At 41.1% G+C, this 22,780-nt stretch overlaps 1 protein-coding gene across 4 annotated transcripts in view; it reads left to right on the top strand.

Moving 5' to 3' along the window:
* The first annotated feature begins 813 nt into the window (after positions 1-813).
* The window catches only part of UPF2 (UPF2 regulator of nonsense mediated mRNA decay), a 141,311-nt gene continuing 119,344 nt past the window's right edge, over positions 814-22,780 (top strand). For 2 of the 4 annotated variants that reach the window (XM_066279351.1, XM_066279352.1), the window contains exons 1-3: positions 3,440-3,539; positions 8,221-8,600; positions 13,323-14,102. In XM_066279351.1, coding sequence (XP_066135448.1) covers positions 3,531-3,539; positions 8,221-8,600; positions 13,323-14,102 — 1,169 coding nt within the window. In that variant the 5' untranslated portion in view covers positions 3,440-3,530. Of the gene's footprint in view, positions 921-3,438; positions 3,540-8,220; positions 8,601-13,322; positions 14,103-22,780 lie in introns of those variants that run through there. The other 2 variants (XM_066279355.1, XM_066279354.1) reach the window with 2 other exon arrangements.

A 22,780-nucleotide genomic window follows, 5' to 3' on the forward strand; every position in this document is an offset into this window, starting at 1 on the left:
GAGCTGTACAGAAAAAGTCTCGATTCTTCCTCACGCTGAGCTATATTGCAGAACACCTAAAACCGCTGCTGGAAATTCCCCCACGGGACTTCCGTAGTCTCTAGGGCACTTAGATCTAGACCCATTCTTAAACTCCTACCTTTCTCACCTGCCATGTTCTTTAGCTTGTGGTTTCCAATTTCCTAAACCTTCAACCTCACCCCTCGAATTAGTCCAATCAAACTTTCCCTTCTTAGATCTCTTCCTTATATTTGCTTCAGGAAACGCCCACAAAGATCGCGTAGCCAAATTTGTCCTTCATGGTGCTCCGTAATTCTCCCGACTGTTCCACCGCCTTACCTTACCTCCTCTTAGCTCCGCCCCGCCTATTCTCCTTTTCTCCCCCCGCCCCCCCCCACAGGCCTGCGCTTGCGCACCTCTAATTCAGGCGCTTTCCTTTTCCTGGCAACCAATCCACTTCCTGCCTCCGGTTCGCAGAACACTCCCCTCCTTAGCTAGGGCCCGTGCTCGAGGTGCTGGTTGTGGCTGTCTTATTGATTGCCAGTCTAAACAATTCTTTCCTTTCATGAAGTTGGCAATTAGAACGAGCCGCTATGTGTGTGGCATCTAGGTGAGCCTTTTCTCGCAATAGGACACCCTGCTAAGGGCAGCAGTATGCCGGAGGATAGGCGACGGAACTGTTATCGATCTGGCAACGTAGTGGATAGCTTCTTCCTCCTCGCCTTCCTCTGCCCTGCCCCCACTCGCTGCCTGTCCGCGCTGGTGAGTGGCGGGCGGAGGGCCGGCGGGAGGAGGGAAGAGGGGGAGCTGAGAGAAGGCGGGCCCTCGGCTCCGAGATAGGTGGGGGGAGGGGAGGGGAGAGTCTGAGCGCTGGAGTTGGTGCTGGGAAACCCGGGGCTAATGTTGACAACAGGCTCGAGGTGAGTCCCGGAGAACCTCCTTGCCCTCAGCTCCAACGACTGGGAAGGAGCGGGGCTGGGAGGCACCGGCCTGGACTCCTACTCCCTGGGGGACCCAAGAGGCGACTCCTCACCCCAGCGCTCCGGGGGCGGCAAGCAGGAGACGGACCGCGGGTCCAGCGTCGTCCTCCTCAGCTCCTGTTCTCGGAAGCTTCCACCAACGTGGGAGCCTCTGGCCCGGGGCAGGCGTGAGGGGCGCCTGCCCCACACGCCGGGGCTGGGCCTCGCGGCTGGCGGCGGCGAGCCTGCTGTGTCGGGGTGAAGGTGTTGGGGGTGTGGAGTAGAGCGAGGCGAGGCTGGGGAAGCTGTTTGGGAGTCGTGAGGGAAGCGAGGGCGAGGAAGTGTGGAGGGTGCTGGTGTTGGAGGATGTAGAGTAGGGAGACCAGCCGGAGAGTCTCGTTCTTCGGTGGTGAGGAAGTGTGGGGTGCTAAGTTACATGGGGTGCGAAGTTAGGGTTGGGGCAAGGATGGTCATCGTAGATGTAGCCGCAGGAAGGGGAGTTGTGGCGGGGAAGCGTGTTAGGTATAGAAATGTGGAGCAAGAGCAGGGGTTTGTGGGAGATGCGTGTTTAGGGGAAGGGGTTTGAGAGTATTTGGGAATGGTGGGCGTAGATTATTTGGTTAACTTCTTTTTAGTCTCATAGGCTGGTGATTCTCCACTTTGCCTTCATCCCAAATCTTCTGGTACTCTTGTTAGTGCTGTTGAACTAAGGAGATGATCACAGGATACCTGGTCTCCAGGTTGGCCAAGCGGAGCCAGCTCACAGGCTCGGGGGTACACACTGGACCGGACCTTCAGTTCTCTTTTTGTTTTAGGATTTGTACGTAGTGATGCATCAGACCAAAGTGAAACTATTACTCGGCCTTCTCATTTATTATAGTTTTAGGTGTTTATAAAAATCGTACAGCTCATCAAGACAATTTTTGAACTCTGGTGAAATTTCTAAAAACTTTGAATGAGTCTTTAATATTAAGGACGTTTTTTACATTCAAAGATTGGTAAATAATGCCCCTTAATGTGCGGTTCTGCCCTTAGAACATTTGAATAACAGAATTAAAAGGTAAACAGAGCTCTTTCAGAGCAGTCTGATCGTGATTTCATACAGACTCCATATGGTGCTTTGCAAAGAATTAGCTTTAAAAGGGAAACTCTTTCTTTGCACTCTGTCCCCCAGTATGCTTCGTTGGTACCTGTTTTACTAATAAGTAGTTTTGCTTTCTTTTGAAAGTTCACAGTATATTTAGAAAACCAAATAAAACATGAAGTCCAAGGGCTAGGAGACTATTTGGTGGTTTTAAAGCATGGCTTCATTTTAAGGACCATCCGAATGTTACTGTACTCAGCAAAATAATTTGTAAGAGCTAGTTTCAGTTAAAAGATCACTAATTTTTATCTGTATTACTTTGAAATAGACTCTTTAAAGTTTTAGTTTTTATTTGAAAAACTTTTTGAAACATGTTAGGTAAAATATTTGTCTCTATTGAAGCATGGATTTATTAAAATAATTTAAAATTTAGCACTTTAGTGCCTGACCTGTGGTGGCGCAGTGGATGGAGCATCGACCTGGAAATGCTGAGGTCGCCGGTTCGAAACCCTGGGCTTGCCTGGTCAAGGCACATGTGGGAGTTGATGCTTCCAGCTCCTCCCCGCTTCTCTCTCTCCCTCTCCTCTCTCTCTCTCTGTCTCTCCCTCTCCTCTCTAAAAAATGAATAAATAAATAAATAAATAAAAAAGAAACAAAGATTAAAAAAAAAAGAAATAAAATGTATTACTTTAAAATTTAGCACTTTATTAAATGTAATTTAATGCTCAGTTTAGTTTTTTAACTCAATATATCACAAATGTATACTGATCTGAATTATCTTGTTTGTTTATTTTATTTGTTTTTTTTAATCTTAAGAGAGTCAGAATATATAGTGGAAAAGAGCACTGGGCAAAGGGTCTTGTCCCAGCCACTAAACACTCTTCTGTTGCCACCTCAATGTAGAAATTGAGAATTGGAGTAGATGTAAATCTAGTAGTCCTAATTCAGAATCTCTCATCTTACAATCAACTTTTTAGTGTTCTGTGTGAAAGAAACTTTTTTGGTAACCCTCCCTTATGCTTGGTGCCATGTTAGTTTAAGAACTGTCTAAGAAAGGTAGCCATATCTCCGTTTTATCAATGAATAGATTCAGAGAAGTTGTTGCCCAGTTTCCAGGTTGCAGAGTTCGGATGCAAACTTAAAGTTTTTCTGACTTGAAAGTCTGTATTATTGTTATCATCATCATCATTCTTTTTAATTTTTATTTATTGATTTGAGAGAGAGGAAGGGGGAGAGAGAGAGAAGGAAAGAGAAACATCCACTCTTTGTTTTTCTATTTACTTACGCATTCATTGGTTGATTCTTGTTTATTCCCTGACTAGGAATCAAACCTGCAATCTTGGCATATCTAGACAGTGCTCTAACCCATTGTTTTTCAACCCCCAGCCCGTGTACCAGTCTGCCAGAAATTTCATGCTGGTCTGTGAAAGAGTTAACCACCGTGATGTTGTATGAATATTATAGACCTAGTGAGGTCGAATTAACTTATGCTCAGGGTAATTTTTGCCGTATTATTCCCTGAAATAATTATATTTTCACTGGTCCTCCCAAGTGTAAAAAGGCTGAAAAACTACTGCTAACCAACCAAGCTACTCGGCCAAGGCTCCATATAATTTTTTTACATGTTGCATTGCTACTTTTACACGAACATTTAGATTTTTGTCATTTTTTTTTCACTGAGATTTAGTTGCATGTATACTTGGGGTATATGTTTGAAATATAAGGTTGAAATGATTCGAAGAAAATACCAGAACCAAGCCTTAAGGATCTTCTTTAAAATCTGTTTTTGTTGTGTGTGTGTTTTTTTTTACAGAGACAGAGTTAGAGAGAAGGATAGACAGGGACAGACAGACAGGAACGGAGAGAGATGAGAAGCATCAATCATTAGTTTTTCATTGCGCGTTGCAACACCTTAATTGTTCATTGATTGCTTTCTCATACGTGCCTTGACCGTGGGCTTTCAGCAGACCAAGTAACCCCTTGCTTGAGCCAGCTACCTTGGGCTCAAGCTGGTGAGCTTTTGCTCAAACCAGATGAGCCCATGCTCAAGCTGGCGAGCTCAAGCTGGCGACCTTGAAGTCTCAAACCTGGGTCTTCCGCATCCCAGTCCAACACTCTATCCACTGCGCCACCGCCTGGTCAGGCTAAAATCTGTTTTATTATGCTCTAGAGCTGATCTAATTCATGAGTGCCTATTACAGTTTGATATAGTAGGCACTTAAAAATTTATTAAGTGAACTATTGAGAGTCACAAATGTTTGGGAGACTCTTTGAGCTAATCAACAATAATCTTTTATGAATTTTTCAGAGTTCAAATGAGTTTCTTAATGTTTTAACTGAATATCTAATTTTATTTTCAAAAAATGATGTTAATTGTAAATTTAGATACCATTTAATTGTCGGGAAACTCTGTCCCTTGTATTGCTGATACACTTGTTGATGCTTACTATCAAAATTCAAATTCTATGTAAACATTTTTTTTTGCACGCAATAACAAATGTCCCTAAATAAGACTCTCTTGGTATTTTAAGAATTATCTTGCCCCTGAACACTTTATCTAGACTCTGCCAAAATTTAAAGATGTAATACAAAACTGCTTAGCCATTATAAGGGAGACTCTTTCTACTTTGCGATACATAATTCTTTGATTTTTCTTGGTATCAGTGATGAAATCTTCCAACTCATCGTTCGGTACTTTGAAGGTACTTAATAACTTTGGTTAAGAACATGGGCTCATCAGATTCCATTATCTGTGGAGGCCTTGGTCAGGTTACTTGATCAAGTTTCAGTTTACACATTTATAAAATAGGGAAAATAATACCCATCTCATAAAGATTTTAGTATTTAAATGAGATAAAGTATATATTTACTGTGGACCAATGAATGGTATTACCCTCTTTTTTGAAAATTTGTTTGCTTTAGGATAGGTATTTAATTGAAGCGGTATAAGATTGATAACTATACTTCAATATAGATGTTAACACTGTTTTGCCACATAAGTAAGTAGTTAATACTTAAATAGGATTAACAAACTTTTTTTTTCTTTTTCTGATTCCACCACTGAGGTTAAATAAAGCCTTTGGATGTTGTATTAAAAACTGGGGAGGCCTGACCTGTGGTGGTGCAGTGGATCAAGCGTCGACCTGGAACTCTGAGGTCACCAGTTCAAAACCCTGGGCTTGTCTGGTTGAGGCACATATGGGAGTTGATGCTCCTACTCATCCCCCCTTCTCTGTCTCTCTCTCTCTCTTTCTTTCTAACTCTCTCTCTCTGTCTTCTCTAAAATGAATAAATAAAAAAAAAATAATTAAAAAAAAACTGGGGAGTTAAATAGAAAATATTTTGACTTTTTTTTCATACAACTTTCACATGATTTAGGAGTTAAAAACATGAAGCATTGTCCATTAAAAATTATATTAAGACTAGTACTAAGTAGAGATACTAATTTTGAGAAACAAAAAAGCCTGAATTTTGCAGGGAAATAAATTTTTTTGTTCCAGAGTTTATTTCCAGCTAACTGTATAGCGCCTGTACTATAAACCAGTGCTATCCATTAGAACTTTCTGTGGTGATGAAAATGCTCCATATCTGCAAATGCCTGATTTGGTACCCACTACCCACATGTGGAATTGAAGACTTGCCATCTGGATTATGATTATAAAGAACTTAATTTCAAAATATATTAATTAACTTAGTGAGAGACAGAGGGGAGGGGCAGACAGGGAGGGAGAGAGGAGAAGCATCAACTCATTGTATCACTTTAGTTGTTCATTGATTGCTTCTTGTATGTGCCTTGACAGGGGTTAGGGGGCTGGGTGCTCAAGCTGAGCCAGTGACCCCTTACTCAAGCCAGCGATTTTGGGCTTCAAGCCAATGATCCCATGCCCAAGCTGGCAACCTTGGGGTTTCAAACCTGGGACCTCAGGGTCCCAGGTTGACACTCTTATCTACTGCACCACCACCAGTCAAGCACAAATTCTGTTTAACTTTAATTAATTTACATGCAAGTACCACATATGGCTAGTGTAGTGTTTTTTTTATTTTCTTTTTTTGTTTTGTTTTGTTCTTTTAGTGTGCAGTGGTTTTTGACTGGTGGCAATTTTGTCCCCAGGGATCAATTTGGAAATATTTGGAGTAATTTTTGGTTAAAATGAGGGAGATATTACTGGCGTCTACTGCGTAAAATGCAGGGATGCTGCTAAAGTTGGTAAAGTGCACAGGATAGTGTTACCTACCCTGCCCCCAGCCAACCTCCTGCCCCCAAACAAAGACTTATCGTGCCCAAAATGTCAGCTTTGCTGAGGCTGAGAGACTTGGCTGGTAGCTACTGTATTGGTGAATTAAGAACAATGTACAGCCCTGGCCAGATAACTCTGTTGATTATAGAGCTTTGTCTCAGAGCACAGAGGTTCTAGGTTCGATCTACAGTCAGGGCACATAGAGGAAGAGATTGATGTACCAGTCTCCCTCCCCCTCCCCCTCCCCCTCTCCCTCCCTTCTCACCTTATCCCACCCTCTCCCAACCTCCCTATCCCTGTCTACCTCCTTTTCCCATCCTCTCCCTCCCTTCTTTCTTCTTCTCCCCCCTCCCCCTTTTCTCCCTCTCCCCCTTCTCCCCCCTCCCTTCCCCCCTCCCCTCTCGCCCCTCTTCCCCTTATCCTTCCTCTTTCCTTTCCTTCCTTCTCTCCCTCCCTTTCTCCCTCCCTCTCTCCCTCTCTCTCTCCCCCCTCTTTCCCTCTGTTCCTCTTCTCTCTCCTCTAAAATCAATAAATGAAAAATTTAAAAAAAACCCAGAATACAAAGATTTTTATAATCTTATTTATACATTAATTTTGACTAAAACTTATGAGATTAAGAAGCTAGTCTAATTTGAGAATAGTTGACAGTTTTTGTATTTGAGTTTGATAAGATTAGAAGAATGGGGTAACGTTTGTGAATCTTCCATTGTCTATTTTGTCATTTGATTTATAGGTAGCAAGAACTCATTTATGTTTCTTAAATACTTCTGTTGAATATTGTATGAAATACTGTAACTAGCGTCTCAAAGGTTTTAAAAATTTTCGAGTTAATACTGTTCAAAATGTTTGATACATACTGAAGTGTTAATGATTAAGTGATATATGTATTTTGTAATTGATAGTAGTTGAATTTGGGTGATGAATAGATGGAGGTTCCTTATATTGTGCTCTTTAGTTTTGTTTGTGTTTGAGTTTTTTGTTAATAAAAATGTAGGCCCTGGCCCTGGCCGGTTGGCTCAGCGGTAGAGCGTCAGCCTGGCGTACGGTGGACCCGGGTTCGATCCCCGGCCTGGGCACGTAGGAGAAGCGCCCATTTGCTTCTCCACCCCTCCCCCTCCTTCCTCTCTGTCTCTCTCTTCCCCTCCCGCAGCCAAGGCTCCATTGGAGCAAAGATGGCCCGGGCGCTGGGGATGGCTCCTTGGCCTGTGCCCCAGGCGCTAGAGTGGCTCTGGTCACGGCAGAGCCACACCCCGGAGGGGCAGAGCATCGCCCCTGGTGGACGTGCCGGGTGGATCCCGGTCGGATCCCAGTCGGGCGCCTGCGGGAGTCTGACTGTCTCTCCCCGTTTCCAGCTTCAGAAAAATACAAAAAAAAAAAAAAATGTAGGCCCTGAGCCCTGGCTGGTTGGCTCAGTGGTAGAGCGTCGGCCTAGCGTGTGGAAGCCCCAGGTTCAATTCCTGATCAGGGCACACAGGAGAAGCACCCATCTGCTTTTCCACCCTTCCCCCACTCCTTCCTCTCTTTCTCTCTTTCCTTCCCACAGCTAAGGCTCCATTGGAGCAAAGTTGGCCTGGGCACTGAGGATGGCTCCATGGCCTCTGCCTCAGGTGCTAGAATGGCTCCGGTTGCAACCCAGATGGGCAGAACATCGCCCCGTAGTGGGCATGCTGGGTGGATCCCGGTTGGGTGCATGCGAGAGTCTGTCTCTCTGCCTCCTGGCTTCTCACTTCAGAAAAATACAAAACAAAATAAAATAAAAGTAATAATGAAGAATGTGGAAATTGACCATTAGATTATTTTATCACAGAAGTATTATTTATTTTGCAGGCATTTAATATCTCACAATTGCCAAGTTGCATTAATGTATTTTGTTTAAAAATATGTCATCGTACCAAAAAGTCACTGTGTCTATAATACTGACATTCTTTTACTATTACAGATTGTCCTGGGTAACATAATGCCAGCTGAGCGTAAAAAGCCAGCAAGTATGGAAGAAAAAGAATCCTTGCTAAACAACAAGGAAAAAGACTGTGGTGAAAGGCGGCCAGTGAGCAGCAGGGAGAAACCTAAAGAGGAGATCAAGCTCCCTGCCAAGAAGGAGGTTATTAAGGTCCCTGAGGATAAAAAGAAGAAACTGGAAGAAGATAAGCGAAAAAAAGAAGACAAAGAACGCAAGAAAAAAGAAGAAGAAAAGGTGAAGGCAGAAGAGGAATTAAAGAAAAAAGAAGAAGAAGAAAAAAAGAAACATGAAGAGGAAGAGAGAAAGAAACAAGAAGAGGAGGCAAAACGACAGCAAGAGGAGGAAGCTGCCCAGTTGAAGTAAGAACATTAGTGATTGATGTGGGAAATGGAAAGGTAGAGCTGTTTTGGAAAAACAGATTATGTGAAATAAAACTTTTTGGGTGCAGTTCTTTGAGAATTGGGAATATCTTATATGTTCTGTTAGTTTCACTGACTCGAGGAGGCATGCTTGTGGTGCTTTAATACTTTGAATTAAATAATAGTAATCTTTAATCAATATTTTTTGAAGTATAGGGTAATTGGAATTATTTTGGATTTTAAAAAAGCTTTTTTTTTTAAAATGATATAATTATCTTTTTTAGGTCTAGAGTTTTTAGTTCTTAATGGCTGCTCTTTGTATTTACTGGGAGCCAAGTATAAGGAAGTGTATCAGTACATACCCTTAAGGCAGTCCTAATGAAGTTTTATGATCCTCATTTTACAGATTAATAAAATTTAAGAGGTTAAGTAACTTGCCTGAGGTCACAGTAAACGGTGGGGTGCTGGGATTTTAGCCTAGGTTGGCTGATTTTAAAAACCTTTGCCCTGCTTTGGCTGGGTAGCTCAGCTGGGTAGAGCATTGTTCCTATACATCAAGGTTGCAAGTTTGGTCCCCGGGTCAGGAGACACACAAAAATCATCCAATGAATGCATAAATAAGTGAACCAACAAATGGATATCTCTCTCCCTCTCTCCCCCTTTCCCCCCTTCTATCTAAAATCAATGAAAAAAAACCCTTTGTCCTTAGGTACAGTTCTATAATGCCTTCCATTATTATCTTTATCTAAACTTATTTTTCCAAGTTTTATTTTATGTATTGGTTTTAAAGAGAGAGGAAGGGGTTAGAGAGAAAGACATCAATTTGTTGTTTGTGGACAAGGCCCACCTGGGGTACGAAGATGCAGAGACCTGACTCCGGAGACCAGGTTCAGTGACGCAGATCCACTTTATTAAGGAAGTAAGCTAGCTTATATACATGGGTTCAGCCAATAGAATGTTACAGCATGTCCTTTATAGCCAATGGCTGAAAAGGTCAGGGAGCTGCCTGGTTAGCGCTGAGTCACTTCCTTACAGTGGGTGAGCTCCCTCCTGGGTGTGCCTAGGAGGGTTTTAGGAGCTGGAGTATTCTCACAGCATCGCATCAGCCACAGCTGCTAGGAATGCGCTCTGCGCTCTACCTACAGTTCCACTCATTATGTATTCGTTGGTTAACTCTTATATATGCTCTGATTGGGGATTGAACCTGCAACCTTGGTACATCAGGACGACACTCTAACCAAGTAGGCTATCCTGCCAGAGGGGGATCTGAATTTATTTACCTTGTAAGTCTATGCGAGTACTATAGTAAATGGTGAAAACCATGGTAGTCCTCATCGGAAGGCTGCTAGGGTATAGTGCAAATGACAGTTGTTGAATAACGGGAGCTTTTCTCTTTATATAATTTAAAAATCTGTTTGCAAACATGAGTTGTATGGATCTGTAGAATAGTTCAGCCATATACTTTCTTCCAAAAGTTGTTTAGTACAGTATTTCTATTTTTTCTTTTTTGTATTTTTCCAAAGCTGGAAATGGGGAGAGACAGTCAGACTCCTGCACGCCCACAGGGGGTGACGCTCTGCCCACAGGGGGCGATGCTCTGCCCCTCCGGGGCGTCACTCTGCCTCAACCAGAGCCACTCCAGCGCCTGGGGCAGAGGCCAAGGAGCCATCCCCAGCGCCCGGGCCATCTTTGCTCCAATGGAGCCTCGCTGCGGGAGGGGAAGAGAGAGACAGAGAGGAAGGAGAGGGGGAGGGGTGGAGAAGCAGGTGGGCGCCTCTCCTGTGTGCCCTGGCCGGGAATCGAACCCGGGACTTCTGCACGCCAGGCCGACGCTCTACCATTGAGCCAACCGGCCAGGGCCAGTATTTCTATTTTTTTTTTTTTTTTTCCATTTTTTCTGAAGCTGGAAATGGGGAGAGACAGTCAGACAGACTCCCGCATGCGCCTGACCGGGATCCACCCGGCACGCCCACCAGGGGCGAAGCTCTGCCCACCAGGGGGCGATAATCTGCCCATCCTGGGCGTCGCCATGTTGCGACCAGAGCCACTCTAGCGCCTGGGGCAGAGGCCACAGAGCCATCCCCAGCGCCCGGGCCATCTTTGCTCCAATGGAGCCTTGGCTGCGGGAGGGGAAGAGAGAGACAGAGAGGAAAGCGCGGCGGAGGGGTGGAGAAGCAAATGGGCGCTTCTCCTGTGTGCCCTGGCCGGAAATCGAACCCGGGTCCTCCGCACGCTAGGCCGACGCTCTACCGCTGAGCCAACCGGCCAGGGCCAGTATTTCTATTTTTAATAAGGAACTGGAGCCTTAAGTCTATATTGTAGTTTTGGAATATTTGGAACCGTGATTCTTGAGAGTTTCTTGCTTATTTTATATTTTACTTTTTTTTTTTTTACATTCACAGGGCTAGTTTCAGTTTTATTGTGTCTTTTGCTCCTTCTTCCCTCCTTTACAAAGAGCTTACTTAAAACAACAACAGCCAAAAACCCAGTTTGGGGGGGTGGGAATTAAAACTCATGCAAAAATAGAATGGAATAATGACCCAAACCCCACCCTCCCATCTATGCAGCATCAATAATTATGTACTTCCCCTCCCTGGAGTTTTTTTTTTTTTTTTTTTTTTTTTTTTTAAGTAAGGGGGGGGAGATAATGAGACAGACTCGCGCATGCTCCCTGACTGGGATCCTGATGCTTGAATCTGAGCTGTTTTTAGCACCTGAGGCTGTCCTGCTCTGACAGAGTTATCCTAAGCACCTGATGCTTGAACCAAATGAGACACTGTTTGTGGGAGGGGAAGAAGGAGAGAAAGGAGAGGGAGGGGTGGAGAAGCAGGTGGTTGCTTGTCCTGTGTGCCCTGACTGGGAGTTGAACCCAGGAAGTCCATATGCCAGGTAGACGCTTTGTCCTCTGAGTCACGGGCCAGGGCCCACCTGGAGTATTTTAAAAAAAAACATCACATTCTCTCGCCTGTATATAATTTCATTATATATTTTAAAATATTTTTAAAGTAGATAGAAGTTGAGTTACTTAATGTATATATATAATGTACTGCTCAAGTCATAGTGGGTTTTTTTTATTTGTTTTTTTGAGGGAAAGAGACAGGAAGGGAGAGAGATGAGAAGCACTATAATTTTATTTTATTTTATTTTATTTATTTATTTATTTTTGTAATTTTCTGAAGTTGGAAACGGGGAGGCAGTCAGACAGACTCCCACATGTGCCTGACCGGGATCCACCCGGCATGCCCACCAGGGGGCAATGCTCTGCCCATCTGGGGTGTTGCTCTGTTGCAACCAGAGCCATTCTAGCACCTGAGGCAGAGGCCATAGAGCCACCCCCAGTGCCTAGGCCACCTTTGCTCCAATGGAGCCCTGGCTGCAGGAGGGGAAGAGAGAGACAGAGAGGAAGGAGAGGGGGAGGGGTGGATAAGCAGATGGGTGCTTCTCCTGTGTGCCCTGGCCGGGAATTGAACCCGGGACTCCTGCACGCCAGGCTGACGCTCTACCAATGAGCTAACCGGCCAGGGCCTAGTTGCATAATTTTAGTTGTTCATTGATTGCTTCTCATATGTGCCTTGACCTGGGTTCTCCAGTTGAGCCACTGACCCCTTGCTCAAGCCAGCGACCATGGGATCATTTCAATGATCTCAAGCTGGCGACTTTGGGGTTTCGAACCTGGGACCTCAGCGTCCTAGGTCAACACTGTATCCACTGTGCTACCACCAGTCGGGCAGGTTATAGTTTCTTGAAGTGTACTCATTATTAATCCCGTGTTTGTGTGTTTCTGGGAGACTAGATACATATCCCTGTTCCCAGTGATGAATACAGTTCCCTGTTAACATATTGTAGTTTGAAGTGGGGGAAAAAAATCAGAATTATAGGGTAGCTCAAGGATGGTTATCTCAGATGAAATTCTACTTTTTAAGAAATAAGGTGTGTTGTTTTTTTTGTTTGTTTGTTTTTAAAGTGGCAGGAGGGGAGATAATGAGACAGACTCCTGCATGTGCATTGACCAGGATCCACCTGATAACCCCTGTCTGGGGCCGATGCTCGAATCAACCAATTTTTAGTGCCTGAGGCTGATACTTTCGGACCAGCTGGGCTATCCTCAGTGTCTGGGGCCGATATTCAAACCAGTAGAGCTTGGCTATGGGAGAAGAGGGAGAGAAGGGGAAGGGGACGGGAGAGAAGCAGATGGTTGTTTCTCTTTGTGTGCCCTGACCAGGAATCAAACCCAAGACATCCATATGCTGGGCTGAGTGTTCTTTTTTAGGTATAATGTTTATTATTTGGCAGTAGTATCCTTTGTAGACAAATTTTTCTTCTTTTATTCTAATTTTTAAAATCTGTTTTAGGTTTTATATCCTTCTGAAACATTTTATATTTTTTATGTTAAGCATTATATGTTTTGTCTGTCTTTTCAGCTTTATTGAGGTATAAATGACAAAAGTGCTTTATCCATTAACTTACCAGTTGGCAGATTGATATTTAATCTAGTTATATAAAAACCTTTGCTTTACCAGTGTTATCAGTATGCTGGGTTCCTATTATCTTAAGTCAATAAGATGTCTTAAAGAGTAGTGAAAAGACCTTTTGCATCTTTTGTTCTTGAATTCTAATGCTTATGTGATTACTTTTTCATTGGCTATCACTCTTAGGGGCTTTGGCAATGATAATTCAAAGTAAATGGTATTTTATTTAGTTCTTTGCTTTTTTTATATATAGAGAGAAGGAGGAATCTCTTCAGCTTCATCAGGAAGCTTGGGAACGACATCAGTTAAGGAAGGAACTTCGTAGCAAAAACCAAAATGCTCCAGACAACCGACCAGAGGAAAATTTCTTTAGCCGACTAGACTCAAGTTTGAAGAAAAATACTGCTTTTGTCAAGAAGCTAAAAACTATTACGGAACAACAGAGAGACTCCTTGTCCCATGATTTTAATGGCCTAAATTTAAGCAAATACATTGCAGAAGCTGTAGCTTCTATTGTGGAAGCAAAACTAAAAATATCTGATGTGAATTGTGCTGTGCACTTATGTTCTCTGTTTCATCAGCGCTATATCGACTTTGCTCCATCACTTCTGCAGGTTTGGAAAAAACATTTTGAAGCAAGGAAAGAAGAGAAAACACCTAACATTACCAAATTGAGAACTGATTTGCGTTTCATTGCAGAACTGACAATAGTTGGGATTTTCACTGACAAGGAAGGTCTTTCTTTGATCTATGAACAGCTAAAAAATATTATTAATGCTGATCGGGAATCACATACTCATGTTTCTGTGGTGATTAGTTTTTGTCGACATTGTGGAGATGACATTGCTGGACTTATACCAAGGAAGGTAAAGAGTGCTGCAGAGAAGTTTCATTTGACTTTTCCTCCTAGTGAGATAATTAGTCCAGAGAAACAACAGCCTTTCCAGAATCTTTTAAAAGAATACTTTACGTCTTTGACCAAACACCTGAAAAGGGACCACAGGGAGCTACAGAATACTGAGAGACAAAACAGGTGATTTTCAAATGTTTCTCAGAATTGAGAATTTATTTTGGAGCTCATATGTAAAAATGTTTAAAATCTTCATGCCACTGAACTTGGGGAAAAGGGCTCATTGCAGGTTTAACAATCCAGGAAAATTTCAAAGTGTAACAGTCAGTACTCATGTTTAAATATGAGTATATCATAGATTTTGAGTCTGATTTTAAAAGAAATCTAGCCAGTATATGATGATTTTTACTTTGGATTTGTTTTATTCCTGTGATTTAAAACTCAATGTTGAGGGATAAATTTTCTTTTCCTGTCACTTTAACTTACCTGCTATTCTTTTTCTGTGTGTTTCACTGTTCCCTCTCTATAACAGGTTTGCTTTCATTGTTTTGTATTTTTTTGATGTCACTGTTGATACATGCTGTTTTTAAAAAATGGGTTATTCATTATTGGTGGTATTTTAGGTCAGAAATTTGGAAAATAGTGTATCCAATTAGCTGTGAGAAAAGTATTTAATACTGCTATGTAAAGTGCATATATAGAGTATTTCTTCTAGGGATATCCATTTAAAATTTTAGAGAAGTGATATCTTTGCACATGGTAATTAGTGTATACCTGATTTAAAGATGCCACTTTTGTTATTACAGGATACTGTAGACTACTGTGTAGCATCCTACCTAAGAGTCCTCAATAAAGTAGAAGTTGTTAGTAATTGGTAAACTTTTATGGAGGGTGTATTTGGAGGAGGGCTGAGGGGGTACAGAAACGAGGCAATAGCAATAGCCTTTGGCTGAGTAATTTGCAGTTTTTTAAAGTTTATGGTTGAAAGTCTGAAATTGCTATTGATCAGGGATAAATATGGGGGCGTATACTTTTCTATTTCCATAAGACTTTAGTTGGGAAGGACTGACTGATTTAAATAGTTACCACTAGAAGGTTATTGATTTAACCAGAAAAGCAGACTGTAATAGTTTATGCCAGTAGTAGTACAATTAGGACAGGGTCAAAATAGATGCAGAGGCTTAATGGCTAAACCTTGGTGGCTGATGGTCACTCAGAGGTGAGAATTTAAGATGGCAATGGTGTTCCTCAGGGTTTCTTAAAAAAAAAAATAACCCTTGTTTTGTGCTTTAAGTAGCGAGGGCTGTTTTAAACGTTGAGGCAACTAGAATGTATTTATATAGTTAGTAACAAGTTATAAGGAAAACAGTGGTCCTCTGTTAATAAAATCTCACATATTTAAGGTTTCTTAATTATGATTTACAGTGTTTTGTCACTTTTCCTGTCTTTTTCTTTTTTGCATATATTCTACCTAATAACAACTGATTTATAAGTATACTTTGACTCTTTTTATTGGCTACTTTAAGGATTTTTGGTGTGTGTTTGCTTTTCATTGACCTCACAGAAGCATAGAAGCCAGAGGGCTATGATAATTTAATCTAATCACCTTTTCAGTGCAGGAATCCATTTTACAGGTTATCTGACAGATAAATTTTTTCTAAACCTCTCAAAAGTGATTAGTGCTCTGAGCCATTCCAATGTTGGACACATATATTTGCTAGGAATTCAAACTGAAATTGAACTGCCCATAAAATGGTTCCCTTTGATTTCTTTTTTCTACTACAGATGGAACAAAGCTTCTCAAAGTGAGGGGCCATGACTGTCTGTTTGCCTGTTCACAGTGAAGTATAGAACCTGAGACTAAGGATTTAGGTGTTTTTGTAGCAATTTTTCTTTGTCACGATATTATTAACTGTATTTTGTAAAAGTGTCTGTACTAATTGGGAAAAATCATTCTTTTACCACAGATAGTTTGAGAAGCACTGGCTTCTCATTCAGATACTACTCCTATCTTAAATACAGGGTGGTGCAAAAGTAGGTTTATAGTTGTGAGTACACGGAGCAGTTTATTCTTTTTTTTTTTTTTTAATTTAGTGAGAAGAAAGGAGGCAGAGACAGACTCCTACATGCACCCCAACCAGGATCCACCCAGAAAGTCCATTAAGGGGTGATGCTGTGCCTATCTGAGACCCTTGCTCAGGTGCTCAGCAGCTGAGCTCTTCTTAACCCCAGAGGTGTAGCTATCCTCAGCGCCCAGGGCCAACTCACTCCAATAGAGCCATGGCTGCAGGAGGGGTAGAGAGAGAGAGAGTGAAGCGAGAGGGGAGGGGTGGAGAAGTAGATGGGCGCTTCTGTGTGCCCTGACTGGGAATCGAACCTGGGACATCCACACATCAGGCAATCCACTGAGCCAACCAGCCATGGCCAAAACAGTTTATTCTTATATTATTAATTATACTATTTTCCATATGAACAACTATAAACCTACTTTTCACCTCTCTGTATTTGTAGGTGGCTCAGATGTTTCCCTTTAAATCTTCTTCAGGCTTAATATCTCTGGTTCTTTCAGTTTGCTCCTTGATATCCAGACACTTCACTGTTCTTAGGGACCTGTGTTTAGATGTGTTCTTTTCTGTCCAGGACCTAAAATTCCATTCTTTTGAGTTTTTGTTAGGCTTATATACACACCTAAGGCTTAATTTGTCAAATGAACTGGATTTTGTGTTTTTATTTTTGTTGTTTTTTGAGAGAGAGCAGGGGGAGAGAGAGGGGAAGGAGAGATGGGAAACATCATCTCGTAATTGCTTCACTTTAGTTGTTTATTGATTGCTTCTCATACATGTTAGGGGTCTCAAGCCAGCAGCCTTTGGGCTCTATCCAGAGACCTTGGGGTCATGTAGATCAGTGGTTCCCAATCTTTTTTGGGCTACGGACCGGTTTAATGTCAGAAAATATTTTCACGGACCGGCCTTTAGAGTGGGACGGATAAATGTATCACGTGACCGAGACAAGCGTCAAGAGTGAGTCTTAGACGGATGTATCAGAGGGAATCTGGTCATTTTTAAAAAATAAAACATCGTTCAGACTTAAATAGAAATAAAACAGAAATAATGTAAGTTATTTATTCTTTCTCTGCAGACCGGTACCAAATGGCTCACGGACCGGTACCGGTCCCGGTCCGTGGCCTGGGGGTTGGGAACCACTGATGTAGATGATCTCGGGCTCAAGCTGGTAACCCGTGCTGTATCTGGCATGCCTGCATTCAAGCCAGCAAGCTTGGGCTCAAGCTGATGAGCCTGCACTCTAGCTGGCGAAACCACTCTCAGGGTTTTGAACTGGAGCCCTCAGCATCCTGGGCCTACACTTAGTCCCTGCACCACCACTGTCAGGTTCAAATGAACTCTTGCCAAGCCAGTTCTTCACCTTGAACTAGGTAAAGAAGTTTTTTAACCTAATTACAGACTTGCCTCTTTGTAAACTTTATTTGGATGCTTTTGGCATAATCATTTTAACCTGAGGATAATTTTGAACACTGATTATATTATTAATTGTACTTCTCCACACTGGTCCTTTCAGCTTGATAACATCTATTTTGTCATTATTCAAGTCATCATGAAAATTTTATTTTTTTAAGAATGATTTTATTTATTTATTGATTTTAGAGAAAGGAAAGAGAGAAAGAGAGAGAAAGGCAGTGGGGAAGGAGCAGGCATGTGCCTTGACTAGGCAAGCCCAGGGTTTTAAATCTAAGACCTCAGCATTCCAGGTCAACACTGTCCACTGCGCCACCACAGGTCATATCACGAAAATTTTGAAGAGGAGGATATAGTGTTAAAAGTACAGCTTTGTGGTCTTTCTCTAGAAACTTTGACTAATGTAAATATAGAGCCATTAACCTGTGATAATGAGAGGAGATTATTTACTTAGTATAAATTGATCTTAGCAGATAAATTAGATATAATAATTTGGGGGATGTGAGAATCTTAATCACAATATAGAAAATAACTGACATTTGGCTTAATAACTTCTGAGCCTTAGGATAGCTTCAGTGTGAGTAGCCTCTAGTAAAGTGATTTAAATACCTAACAGCAAAGAAGATATGAGGAATGGATTAGTGCAGTTCCTTACTTGGCCTAATGTTAGTCTCTTTGTGAGAGGGCACATTACAGTGTATTGTTAAAATGACTACTATAGTGCCCTAGCCAGTTGGTTCAAGTGTAGAGCCTCGGCCTGGTGTGTGGAGGTCCCCGGTTTGATTTCCGGCCAGGGTACACAGGAGAAGCACCCATCTGCTTCTCTACCCTTCCCCTTCTCCTTTCTCTTTATCTCTCTCTTCCCCTCCTGCAGCCAAGGCTCCATTGGAGCAAAGTTGGCCCGGGTGCTGAGGATGGCTGCATGGCCTCCTCCTCAGGCGCTAGAATGGCTCTGGCCACAACGGAGTGATGCCCCAGAGGGGCCGAGCATCACTCCCTAGTGGGCGTGCCGGGTGGATCCTAGTTGGGTGCATGCGGGAGTCTGACTGACTGCCTCACTACTTCTAACTTTGGAAAAATACAAAAAAAACAAAAAAGACTACTATAGTTTTTAACATTTTCTCCCTCTCAGTCATTATCTAGTAGGTGTTTTGAGGTTTCTCTACATTATGGGAATAAATTACAAACAGTAGTAATTTATTACTACTGTTTCTCTTAGGCATGATAATGCTAGAAATCTAATGGATATTTAAGACTCATATGTAGTTAAATTATAGTACTTTAAGCCTTTATTCAATATCTTGATGATGATCATTTAAAAAAAGTCAAATACACTGTTTTCAGTCTATAAATCCCAAATGCTCTGGTCATTTTAATTAGTTTGGCATATGGCACCATTCTTAAAGTCTTAGTCTGTACTTAGTAAAGTCTATACCTAAAAATTCATTAAGCTAAGTAAAAAAAGTAGAGTAATAACATCTCTGGTGTTTTCTTAAATCCACTGTAATAAGTAAAGGAAAGGCAGGCAGTACAGTGACTGAATGAATGAGACTTACAGTCGCAACTGTTCTTTTCTCATGTTACCTAGGCTGATTCTGTCTCTAAGCCACTGAGGGATTTAGATACAGTATTATAATTCAGCTGACCCTAGGATTGGGTGGATTCTAATAAATTTGAGTTTATAAGCTTTTTTGTACTTAAAAAAGTATTAGTTTTAAAAATACATTCTGGTTAAGTGATTGATCAGGGAAATTATAATTAATATTTATACATTTAAAAACATGAGGTAATATTTGCCAATTTAGAGTTAATAGCTTTACTTCTTGGTAGATTTTGCTTTGTATTACATGCAGTTCTCTTTATATTTGAAATGCTTTATACTTTGAGGTACTATTCATATAGAGGTGATATGACCTATTTTTTTTTTTTCTTTTCCTTTTTCTGAAGCTGGAAACAGGGAGAGACAGTTAGACTCCCGCATGCGCCCGACCGGGATCCACCCGGCACGCCCACCATGGGGCGATGCTCTGCCCACCAGGGGGCGATGCTCTGCCCATCCTGGGCGTCGCCATGTTGCGACCAGAGCCACTCTAGCGCCTGGGGCAGAGGCCACAGAGCCATCCCCAGCGCCCGGGCCATGTTTGCTCCAATGGAGCCTCGGCTGCGGGAGGGGAAGAGAGAGACAGAGAGGAAAGCGCGGTGGAGGGGTGGAGAAGCAAATGGGCGCTTCTTCTGTATGCCCTGGCCGGGAATCGAACCTGGGTCCTCCGCATGCTAGGCCGACGCTCTACCGCTGAGCCAACCGGCCAGGGCGATATGACCTATTTTTGGTGGAATGTAATAACAATTGGTTGAAGAAATGACTTAATTTTTATTAGATATAACTTAATTGTGTAACAGAATTGTTCCTTGCAGTATAGTGAAAATCATGAATTCAGATATTTAGTTAGAATTTTTGCTTGAATAATTCTGAAGTATCTGAATTCCTTTTTCCTAATTGGTGGGAATGGTGGCAAGTTTTTCTATTTAATACTGGTGAATTACAACCTTCATAGTTGAATACTGAGTTCAGCAGCAGTAAGTGATTTGCTTTAAAGTTTATTAAAAAAAATAAATGTAGGTAGAATGCAGGCTTTCCCCACCCCCATTATTAATAAAATCAGGGAGATATTTTTTATTAATGCAAATTCATGAGACATTACCAATGTTGAAATTTAAAAACATATTGACCTCAAATTAAATAGTGTTGCTCTTACCTTTCACATTACTTCCAGGTAAGTTGTACCTTGCTTTTACAGGTAGATTGTTTGATGACTTCTGTAGTATTTTAAGCACTGTTAAGATGTTATGTCATTGTACTTTAGACTTGGAGGCTTTAACAATTTTATAACTGCTCTAAAATTGATACCTCCTTGCAGGTATTGTCTGGTTCTGACTCAGTGACTTTGACATAATTGTTTGATAAATATTTTGATTGAGTATATGCTTAACTGTGCTCTAGTATTTTTACATATAAGATTATAAGACATTCAGAACCAAATTCTAAAATGAACCCAAAGGAAAATGTAAGTTAATTCTCATGAAAATTTGATAATGTACTAAATGAGATGTAAAGTAAAACCTAGTAGTTTTTTCATGGGTCTGCTTCATGATTACTTTTTCAAGATTTTAGCCATGTGTTCCGTGTTATTTTGCATGACTCCACAGGGTAAAAGCTAAAATGGATTTTATGTTTTCTTGTTCAGATGTTTTTCTTTTATAATTTGACTAATAGAAGATCAAAAAATACTTGGCATTGAAGTTCTTGCCTTTTCAGAGGAAGGCTGGTTTTTTCCTTGTGAAAATACTGTTTTACATTAATAATACTAGAGTACATTATATGTATGATCTTAATTGATAACAATACCCTTGAAAGAAATACCTCGATTTTGAATATGATAGATTTAGGGATTAAAGAGTTTGCCCAATGTAACTTAGATTTTATTTATTGAATTTTAGAGAGAGGAGAGAGAGAATGAAAGAGGGGGAGAGAGAAAGAGTGGGGAGAAACAGGATGCATAAACTCATAGTAGATGCTTCCTGTATGTGCCTTGACCAGGCAAGCCCAGGGTTTCCAACTGGTGACCTCAATGTTCTAGGTCAACGCTTTATTCACTGTGCTATATACCATAGGTCAGGCTTGCCCAATATGACTTTGATAGCAAGTGACAGAATCAGGCCCTTTCCTACCTCTTTGTACTATATTTTTCACATCTTCCACAGCGCTCATCTTTATCTGTATTTAATACTTGTACTTGTTTTTTATTTTATTTTTTTAATTTAGTATTTTTGGACCTTTTTTTTTTTTAACATTTTTATTTATTGATTTGAGAGTGAGAAAGAGAGGAAGAGTGGGTGGGAGCAGGAAGCATCAGCTTTCATCATTTGTCTCTTGAGTATGTGCTTTGACCTGGCAAGCCCTGGGCTTCGAACCTGCGACCTCAGCATTCCAGGTTGTCACCTAATCCGCTGAATCCCCACAGGTTAGGCTGTACTTGTTTTAAAGTGTCTAGTAAATACATTAGCTACTTAGTATTTACCAAATTCATTCCAAACAAAAGAAGGATCCAAAAAGGATGATACAGAATTAGCACCTTCAACATACTGAAAGCTTACCTTTGACTTATATATTATGAGGGACATTCTAATTTTAATAGTATTAAGTACCAAGTGGATAATTTTACTCTTAATTTAAAAGGCAGTATGTCCAGTGGTTATGAGCATGGGCTTTGAAGCCAGAGTTGCTTGGGCTCAAGTCTTAGATCTGTCATTTACTCATTCTGTAACTGAGGACAAGTTACTTTACATCTCTCTGCTTTATTTTTCTTTTCTGTAAAATAGAGTAACAGTAGCACTTTGAAGTAAATGTGGACAATGTAATGAATTTATTTATGTGAGCACTTAATAGTATACTGCTCACAAAAATTAGGGGATATTTCAAAATGAATATGAAGTGATTAAAAAAAGAAGCACTTGGCTTTTTTTATTAAACGAACGTCCGAAAAACAAACAAGTCAAAGAAAGTTGTTCAGTTATGCAAATGAGATACAAACTCAGTATTGTGATTGAGTAGCAAGTGACATATCAAATGCTTCTTTTATTATCGCCTCATATTTATTTTGAAATATCCCCTAATTTTTGTGAGCAGTATAGTATCTAGCTCATTGTTAAGTATACAAGAAATGTTAAGTTTGCTCTTAAAATATTGCCTGCCTAAGAAACTTTTAAATGAGGATTTTTCTCAATGCCTTTTTATGAGTTAGAAAATTTATGTTAGCCTTTCTAAACTTTCATAGCTTATTTTAAAAATTCATTTTTTAAAACTATACCAAGCAAACCTGACCTGTGTTGGCAGTGGGTAAAGTGTCAACCTGGAACACTGAGGTTGCTGGTTTGAAACTGTGGGCTTGCCTGGTAAGGCACATATGAGAAGCCACTATGAATTGATGCTTCCTGTGCCTCAACCCCCCTGCCTTTCTCTCTCTCTCTCCTCTCTCTAAAATCAATAAATAAAATGTGCCTAACGTGCGTTGGTCCAGTGAATAAAGTGTCGACCTACAATGCTGAGGTCGCCAGTTCGAAACCCTGGGTTTGCCTGGTCAAGGCACATATGGGAGTTGATGCTTCCTGTTCCTCCTGCCCCCTTCTCTCTCTCTCTCTCTCTCTCTCTCTCTGTAAAATAAGTAAATAAAATCTTAAAAAAATATTTTAAAAATAAAGTCAAATCAGTAAATGTTAAAATCTATGCAAAACAAGTAAGCAATATACAAAATAAAAAATATCAAGAAAATCAAGCAGTCATAAAAATGAAAAAACCCAAAAATATGTTTTCTTATATATTTTTTTAAG

The sequence above is a fragment of the Saccopteryx bilineata genome, chromosome 5, assembly GCF_036850765.1.
Source record: "Saccopteryx bilineata isolate mSacBil1 chromosome 5, mSacBil1_pri_phased_curated, whole genome shotgun sequence".
Classification (NCBI taxonomy): domain Eukaryota; kingdom Metazoa; phylum Chordata; class Mammalia; order Chiroptera; family Emballonuridae; genus Saccopteryx; species Saccopteryx bilineata.